Source organism: Phyllostomus discolor, chromosome 2, assembly GCF_004126475.2.
Source record: "Phyllostomus discolor isolate MPI-MPIP mPhyDis1 chromosome 2, mPhyDis1.pri.v3, whole genome shotgun sequence".
In the NCBI taxonomy this organism is placed as follows: Eukaryota; Metazoa; Chordata; class Mammalia; order Chiroptera; family Phyllostomidae; genus Phyllostomus; species Phyllostomus discolor.
In genome coordinates this window covers 195520646-195529639 of record NC_040904.2, presented here as the reverse complement: position 1 = coordinate 195529639, position 8994 = coordinate 195520646, and the positions used below count along the sequence as shown (strand labels likewise).

Sequence of the window (8994 nt, the reverse complement as noted above, 5' to 3'; positions counted from 1 at the left end):
AGCTCAGAACAAGGGAAGGGTAGAGGACAGATCTGCAAGGAAACAAGCCATTGCCTGGCACAAATAAAAGAGCCCCACATAAGTGACGTGAAGGGGCCAGGATTACAGTCCCTATCTTAGGGCTCTTTCTGTAGGACCCGGAGAGTCATTGCAGGCTGCAGTGAGAGCACGAGACTGGCAGCAGCAGAAGGATACATGGTAGTCCAGCCACCTGGGCTTGAGAAGGGCCTGAGGTAATGCGTACTGCAAAGCAGGGAGCTTGGACTAGGAAGGGCATGCAGGAACGTTCTGGGATGTGGGAAATGTTTGGGGGAGGTACACAGGATATAGAAAAGTGAAAGTCATTGAATTGTGTACATAAAATGAGTGTACTTTCTGCACTCTGTTATTTATATGCTATACCTCAAAAGAAAACGAGTTGCTGCCACTTAAAGTCCTGAAATATTTTCAAGTGAAATGACATATGTCTGGCATGTGCTTCAAAATAATTAGGGGAGATTAGATGAGTAGGGGAGGATTGTATGGAAGAATAAGAGTGGCCCTGAGTTGAAGCCGGGAATTTGCAATACTATTTTTTCACCTTTTGTGTATGTATATTTATGTGTGATTTTCCACAATAAAAAGTAAAATGGAAAAAAAGAGGGAAAAGGATCTAAGCCCACTACACACAGGCACACACACATGTACCTTTATGCTCTTAAGAGCCCAGGGATAGTCCAGTCTCAGCCCCTAATTCCCTTGACCCGAAAAGAGCCGCAACCCTGAAGAGTGCATGCTGTTCTGATATTTCTTCTCTTTCCAGGAAGCCTTGGGCTGCTGTATAAATGCAGCAGAGCGCAGGTCCTACGCCTGCCCAGGGGGGACAGTGAAATGTCTAAAGTGCAGGCAGGCCCCTTCGCCCTGCGTGAGCCCTCCTTCCCAGGCACACTCCTGCACCAGGACTTCCCAGATCCATCACCTACAGCCTGCCCAGCCAGTCAGACCAACCAGGGCAAGGATGAGCGCTGAACTGGGCTCTCCGGGGTGAGGAACGGGGATAGTGCCCAGGTGACATATCTCAAGAGAGTAAGTCAGCCCCTCACAGTAAGGGAGGCACCCCTGAATCACAAGGAGTTAGTGTGGTTGCTGGGATGAGCTGGGACCCAGAAATCAGTGGCCCTGCACTGGCCATCTGACACCAAGGCACCATTCCTTTGTTCCATAAATACGTACTGGACACAAGGTATGTGTCAGACTCTGTGCTAAACGCTGGGAACCCAGACTTCAAGATTCAGCCCAGGCCATTGCAGAGCTCACAGTAAGGCCATGAGCTGGTAAGCAGCAGGTGCCGGAGAGCAGTCTGCATGGGGGAAGTGCAGCTTGGGGTGGGTATGCCCCGTTGAACTTCGAGGACAGGTGGGACTTAGCCAGGAGCACAGAATCTTAGAGACCAGAGAGCCTGACATAAGAGGGGAGGGATAAAAGGAGAGGGGATAGGCAACTGCAAGTCACTCCAGGGGGGCTCTAGGGAAACCGTGAGAAAGGGACAGCCACTAGACAAAGCCCCATTGGCATCCTGGTCTCTTCTTCTTCTTTAAGATTTTATTTATTTTTAGAGCGAGAGGAAGGGGAGGAGAAAGAGGGAGAGAAACATCAATGTGTGGTTGTCTCTCATGCACCCCATACTGAGGACCTGGCTCACAACCCAGGCATGTGCCCTGATTGGGAATTGAACCAGTGACCCTTTGGTTTGCAGGCTGGCACTCAGTCCACTGAGCTACACCAGCTGGGGCCTGGTCTCTTCTACCTGAGCCTCTGTCTCTTTATCCTTCAGGTGAGGGGACTAGACTGGGTGCGCTCTCTGCTCCTTCCAGTTCAAAGGGATTCACAGGCTCCTGGGTGAGGAAGCTGGGATGGAGGGCTGGAGGGCTGGAGGGCTGCGGCTGTCCTACTCATTGGAAACTCATTCTATTCGTCCTCCCCCTTCTCTAAGGACATGGGTGCAGGGGCTGCCCCCTCTGGAGTGTCTTGTAGGTGACCTGTGCCCATCAGTGTGTGGACTGACTGGATCAGGGGAGGGGGAGGACTGGCTGGTGTTATTCCTTTGCAATTTATCTTAAAAAGTTACACAATAGGGCAAAAACCCAGAAGTCCAGATAGTCTGCCATCCAGGACTTCCGATTGCCAGACATTGCGCCTAGCTGGCTGTCACTGGGCCTCTGCTCTGCCCTCTCCTGTTTGGCAGTCCCAGACCCCCCATTTTTCAGAGCTGGCACCCGTCTGGACACAGCTCTGTCTCGAACTCCATCTCTTCTTGTCAGTTCTGCCCCAGCTGGACTCTTGAGGCTTATCGGAGGACTGTCCGCTGGCTCTGCGGCCCTTGCCCCACCAGCCTGGCATGTCCCTGCAGTCCTCCTCTCCCGTTCGGGCTTCCGAAGAAGGGAGGAGGCCCGGTTCCGGCCCCGCTGCCCTCACGTGCTTTCCCGGCGGCCCCCTCCCACTCTGCATCAGGGCAGCCAAGCCTGTTCCTCTTCCCGATTGCAACAGGCGCGGCCTCAGCTCCCAGCGCTCCCTGTCCCCGCCCCGTGGCTGGCCGAGCTCCACTCCCACTTCCTGAGCCTGGCCGCTGGAGCCCTGGAGGCCAGGCCAGGCCCGGCCGCTCTGGCCCCCCGGGGTACACCAGCCTGAGTCCTGTCCCAGCCCCTGGGCTCCGGAGGCTGCTGCCACCACTGCCCAGGAGGTCCAGGCCTCCCATCTTACTCCTAGGCCCTCCACCCATCTGGTCGACTGGCCGCCATGCGCCGGCCTTGGGCCGCCTCCCACTGTGGCCTGGCCTGGGGGCCACTCATACTAGGCCTCTTCCGTCTCCTGGCAGCGACCCAGCCCCAACTGGTGAGGGAGGGGCCATGCAGGTGGGTGGGGGCAGGCTTGGATAGGGAAGAGGTGTCTGGGCAGCTCCTGCTCTGGTGTCTCTGCCCTCCCCAGCTAGCTCCTGAATAATTCTTCTCCTCCGTCCGTCTCCCCTTGGAGGTGCCCCCATACTACATGGAGAACCAAACCTGCCAGGACCAGGAAAAGGAGTACTACGAACCCAAGCACCAGGCCTGCTGCTCCCGCTGCCCCCCAGGTGAGAGGAAGCCTGGGACCGGGTGGCGTGTTACAGGGCACTCCAGTCCACCTCGCTGCCTCAGGAAGAAGGCAGACAGCGTCTCCCAGGAAGCCCAGCTGGCAGAGACTGAGTGAGAGACACTGGCCATCCCTCATATGCAGGCACCGGGAGGACAGGCCCAGGGTCACACAGCCGGCGGCAGAAGTAAGGTGGAACCCTGGTCCCCTGACACTCCAACTGCCTCACTCACATTCTAGGCACTCATGTCTCCGTTGAATGTGGCCACGACCAGGACACGGTTTGTGCCACGTGCCCTGAAAATTCCTACAACGAGCACTGGAACCATCTCCTCTCCTGCCAGCTGTGCCGCCCCTGTGACCAGGGTGAGTGGGGTGTCCCTGGGGAGGGCTGGGATCCCCTGGAGGGCAGCCCCTCCACTGAGCTCTCTTGTCTCCCCACACAAGTACTGGGCTTCGAGGAGACTGCACCTTGCACTAGCAAACAGAAAACCCAGTGCCACTGCCAGCCAGGAATGTTCTGCAGCCTTTGGGACGGGGAGTGCGTACACTGCGAGCCACTGTCTGACTGTCCACCAGGCACTGAAGCTGAGCTCAAAAGCCAGAGGTCACTAGGGACAAAAGGTAGGGAGGGGGCTGGGTGCCAGGTGATCTTGAATGGGGGCAGGGAGCCCACAGAGGGTACTGTGTGCACGGGGAGCCTCCAAGTTCTCTTTGGCATGAAAAGCCTCTTCTCCCTCCCTGTGAAAGGCTCACAGAAGGCATCTATATGCAGAGAAATGGAATTGGGACAGGGGCAGGGGCAGTGAGCCCTGGGGAAACTGAGCAAGGGGGAGATGAGGAAAGGTACCAGATACAGAATGGGCTGGGTGTGTGCGGAGGGGCCATCCAGTGGGCATAAAGGAAGCTCACAGCTGGGCAAGAGGCTCCTTTCGCCCACTTATCCTGCCTGGCCTTGCCTCTCTCTTGCCAGGCGAAGTTGAGGAGGCTAGGAGCAACTGTGTGCCCTGTAAAAAAGGGCACTTCCAGAACACCTCCTCCCCCAGCGCCCGATGCCAGCCCCACACCAGGTGAGTGTGGCTGTGTTCCTCCCACCCTCCCAGAAGCCCCGGCTGCTGACAACCCCACCCCAGTGCTCAACTCTGTAGGGTCCTCCTTGCCACTTGCCCCTTCCAGCTGTGTGCCCTCGTGAGTTGGTCTTTTCTTTCCTCCACAGGTGTGAAGACCAGGGCCTGGTAGAGGCAGCACCAGGCACCAACCAGTCTGACACCAGATGCAGAAATCCATCAGAGACACCCGAGGTGCCAGGTGAGGGGCCAGGGCTGAGGGGCATGGGGGGAGGTATCTGGGAAAATGCCTTAATTCCTCCCATCTGAAAAAATGGGGAAAAGGTGAATCCTTCCCTCTCAGAATGGGGACAAGAAGAAAAGTTCCTTTGAGAGAAATTGGAGGTCCCCAGGCCAGCTTACGTACACACGCATGCACACCACACATTTTAAGTTACGTATTATACGTACAATATAACACTATGCCAAGAAACACTCCCGCACTGATATGTAACTGACATCACTGTCACCTTTTGGGACACACCACCATCATACAATCCATTTACTAGGCTGAATACTTCTTATTAGGTTACACACTATCTTGTTAGAGAGATAATTCCACATTTGACTTTTTGTTTTGTTTTGTTTTGTTTTTATGTGGAGTACCGGTTTCCTAGCCTAATAGACAATTACAGGATGTTTCTAATGATTATAATCATTATTAATGGGAGGAGAGTTTATTTAATTAACCTTTGAAATTAGCAAAAATGTACAAACCTAGCTTTCATTTACTCAGTGCAAGTACATCAGGCACTTTGCGGATACTTGACATTCACCAATTCATTTCATCCTCCCACTGATCCTCTGAAGTAGCTCTACTGTCATCCTCCCTGACAGGACGGAACATGAGGATCAGATGTTACATGACTTGCCCAAGGTCACCCGTGTGGTAGCCAGTGTTGTGAAGGCCTGTCCCCGGGTCTTCTCACTTTTTAATGCACACGCACTGTAGAATCTTAGAAAAGTCAGATGCGTAAACGAAACATCACCCACAGAACCATCACCTAGCATATCCGCCCTTTAAAAGTTTTTAAATACATCCTCACAAACATTTTTCTTCACATGTCTATCCGTTTACATTTTTTCTAAAAATGGTGTTATTTGAATATATTGTAACCTCATTTTTCATTCATCTGTATCATAAATATTTCCATGTCCTCTTATTAATGTTTAACTACGTATCAGATACGATTGGCATTGTAGAGAGTCTAACCCCCTCATTTTACATATGAAAAAAATTGATGCTCGAAGAGGTGAAATGACTTAAAAAGTCACACAGCTGGGCAGGAACCCAGGTGTCCGAGACTCCAGGTCCGATTCCCTCCCATGCTTCCCGTTCTGTACTCCCTTCAGCCACAGCTTTAGGTGGACTGGAGAGGGCCAACGCCCAGGATGCAAATGTCCAAGTCTTCCTAACCTTCCTCAGGCGTGGCCCGTGGGCACCGCACGCTCCATGCTATGGATGGCAGCTCTGAGGCCCACAGAAAGACAGAAATTATCCCCTGCCCCACATCGGGTCCTGAGGAACCGAACCCCCAGCCTCCTGCTCCCACTCCCTCCTGGAACCTGCAGAGGGGTGGAGGCCTTGCAATTCCTAGTCTCCCAGGGAACCCCAGGCAGAATTCAGCCGGGAGGCTCCCCGGCTCTCCCGCTTCTGCGAGCACCCCGCAGGTACAGAGGGGCCCTCTCAGTTCCTCCAGTGGCCTCTCTGTGAGAGGGGCAAGGCCACAGCAACGTGGTTCTACCCAGTGGCCTGAGTCTGCTCACAGCCCCGAGCCCCACTCTCCCTGAACTGCCTCCCACCCCCACTTCCAGCCCTTGGAAATCAACCGCCCAGGCTGCTGTCCTCACACGGCAGGGACCTGCACTGCCCCACACATCTCCAACCATGACGGTTTCTCCTGGCTATCAGGAGGTCCCCCCAAGTCCAGCTGAGTTCCCCTTCTCTGCAGCCCAGGGAAGTGTCTCTAACTCTGCCCGTAGGAACTCCAGCAGGACTGAAAGGGGAAAGCTGCTCCCTTTCCCTCTGCCCTCCCTCCCCCATCATGACGCCTCCCATTTGCTGTCCTGGCAGGAACTGTGCTGGTGCTGGCCATCGTGCTGCCGCTGGTCTTGCTGCTCATCGCCTCCATCCTCGCCTGGAAGAGCCACCCCTCTCTCTGCAGAAAGCTGGGTAGGAAGGGGTCGGATGCAGGCAGGGATGCAGGGCAGTTGTCAGTCCCACCTGGATGGGGAGGGGGTGGGAGGGTATAGTGAGCTTCCCCTGTACAACCTCCCTGCCCTTCCACGCCCTCAAGACTCCTAGGGCCTGTCCCCAGCACAGACATCATCTCCATCCGGCGCCCCACTCTGAGGCTGGAGATAAGAGCAACCATAGCCTCTTCCTCGTGGGGCCCCAGGCTGGGCAGCGACACACTGTGGTGGGTTGTGGAGGGTAAAAGGCTGGGGGTGTGAGGTCTGCCAGAGGCCCAACACCTGTCTCATTTTCATTGCAGGATTCCTGCTCAAGAGGCGTCCAGAGGTAAGGGGGAAGGCTGAGGAGGCAGCAGGAGGGGCAGAAAGGGAGAGTGAACAATGTGGGGGTAGGCAGGAAGAGTATGCAGGCTTCACCATTCATTCATTCACTCAACGAAGAACGTTTTAGCATACCGTATGCCAGGCACTGCTCTAGGCACCTGGATACAGCAGTGCGTAAAACAAAGTAACTGCCCTCCTAGAGCTACATGCCAGTGGAGCGGGGATAAAGTGAAATAAACGCATATCGGGTGGTGATAACTGATAAACAAAGCAGGATGGGGGCAGTGACTGACAGCGGTAGAGGATGGGGGTATATTATCTTAGTGCACAGAGAGGGCCTCTTCGATGAGCCGGCATTTGAGCAGAGCACCAAAGAAACGAAGGCATCAGGGTATCCGGGGAAAGTGCTCCAGGAAGCAAGAACATCAAGGGCAAAGGCCTGCGGCAGGGAGCAGGAGGAGCAGCAGAGGGGAACCCCGGGCTGCCTGAGCTGGGGTAGGGTGTGGGAATTAAAGAAAGACAGGGTCTGAGACTCCCATCCTTGGTCGATTCACTGCTTCTCTTCTGCAGGGAGAGGAATCCAATATTGCTGACAGAAACTGGGAGCCTCCAAGCGTCAACCCACATTTTCCTGACCTCGTTAAGCCACTCCTGCCCAACCCTGGAGACTTACCTCCAGCTCCAGCCTGGCCCCCAGCGACCCCGGCTTTGGAGGAAGATGCTGTACAGCAACAGAGTCCCCTGAGCCAGGCCAGGAAGCTGGAGGCTGAGCTCCCAGAGCAGGGCCAGAAGGCCCATGGTGAGCAGGCTGCAGGGAGAGGAGTGGGTGGGGGAGAAGGGTGGGAAGGATGATGGGCAGGGAGAGAAAGTGTGAGGCAGACCAGAATGAGAAGACTAAAAGGGAGACTCTGACAACCAGCCAGAATGTCCCGACTAGAAAGGAAGAGACTGAAAAACCCAGAAACAGACGTGAACGTAGAGCTCAAGAAACCGATAGCCCGTGGGAGTGGGAACAGAGAGGAAAGGGAGGAGGCAGAAGGAGGAGGGCCTTCAGGAAGCAGGGGAACCCATGCAGGTGGCACACAGGCCTCCTCCCTCAACAGTGCACTCCCAGCCCCTCTCACTTTGCCTCCCTCCCCACAGGTACCAATGGCATTCATGTCACCGGCGGGTCTGTGACTGTCACTGGCAACATCTACATCTACAATGGGCCAGTACTGGGAGGAGCACGGGGCCCTGGAGACCCCCCTGCTCCCCAAGAGCCTCCATACCCCATCCCTGAAGAGGGTGCCCCTGGTCCTCCCGGGCTCTCTACACCCTACCAGGAAGATGGCAAAGCTTGGCACCTAGCTGAGACAGAGACACTGGGGTGCCATGCCCTCTGACAGGGCCAAGGACCCAATTTGTCACCCATGCCTCATGGTGTCTGTGAGAAGCCAGAAGAGGGAGGCATAAGAGCACCTCCTCCTAGTGGCTGCCCTACCCACACAGGATTGACAGAGGGCCTGGGTGGAGCCCCTGCGAGGCAAACCCCAAGGGGCTGGGCTTCAGACACGTCTTCGAGAGCGGGGCCGGGCACTGGCTGGGTACAGTGCCCACCACGGGACTCTCACCACCGCCTGAGCAGGCCTGGGACTTCATCGCAGACCCTCCTGCCCACCGGGGCTGCACCAGCTCAGCTTCAGGCACAGACAGAGCACATGGTGCCTGCTGCTGCCCATCCTGGCACTCTGCACCCAGAGCATGGCACAGAAGGGGGCCAGCCACGTGGTCACTTGCAAGGACATCACTGGGACCTCTAACAGATTCGTGGCGCCCATCCCCAAGCTTGAGAGGCGCTTTGAGGACCCACACACTTCACACGGACTGAGGTAGATCCTGTATGAGGATGGAATTACATGGAGGATCACCCCTCCCCTCCCAGAAAAGAAAGGGAGTCGTTAAAAACTACGGTTTGGGGTAAGGTTTCTAGGTGAAGGGAGAGCAGTTTCAAAGGGGGAAGAAGACGGCAAGTGTATTTATAAATTGTAACCACATGCAAATAAAGTGGAGATTGAGACCTAGATCATTTCTTTACTGGGGATTCACACAAAAATACTATTCCACTGGGCAATGTCAAGGCAAAGGTCAAGACATGAAAATGTTATCCCACAAAGGTATTTCTATGCGGGACTGGTGCATGTAGTTCAGTTAATAACAACATTAGCCAGTGATCACTGACACTGTGCCAGGCAGCATTTAAATGCTTGACAGTAATAGTTTATGT

At 55.0% G+C, this 8994-nt stretch overlaps 1 protein-coding gene across 4 annotated transcripts; it reads left to right on the top strand.

Moving 5' to 3' along the window:
• The first annotated feature begins 2546 nt into the window (after nucleotides 1-2546).
• LTBR (lymphotoxin beta receptor) lies at nucleotides 2547-8791 on the top strand. Of its 4 annotated transcripts, none has more exons than XM_036017344.1 (10): nucleotides 2547-2871; nucleotides 3010-3106; nucleotides 3346-3471; nucleotides 3553-3705; nucleotides 4079-4175; nucleotides 4322-4411; nucleotides 6281-6384; nucleotides 6707-6732; nucleotides 7299-7527; nucleotides 7872-8791. In XM_036017344.1, the coding sequence occupies exons 1-10, from the start codon at nucleotides 2776-2778 to the stop codon at nucleotides 8111-8113; spliced, it is 1260 nt and encodes a 419-aa protein (XP_035873237.1). In that variant the 5' UTR covers nucleotides 2547-2775; the 3' UTR covers nucleotides 8114-8791. The 4 variants fall into 4 exon arrangements, with proteins under 4 accessions (XP_035873237.1, XP_035873236.1, XP_028387703.1 ...); XM_036017343.1 differs by having other exon boundaries at nucleotides 2548-2871; nucleotides 3553-3729; XM_028531902.2 differs by having other exon boundaries at nucleotides 2549-2871; nucleotides 4322-4413; nucleotides 6286-6384.
• The last annotated feature ends 203 nt before the right edge of the window (nucleotides 8792-8994 follow it).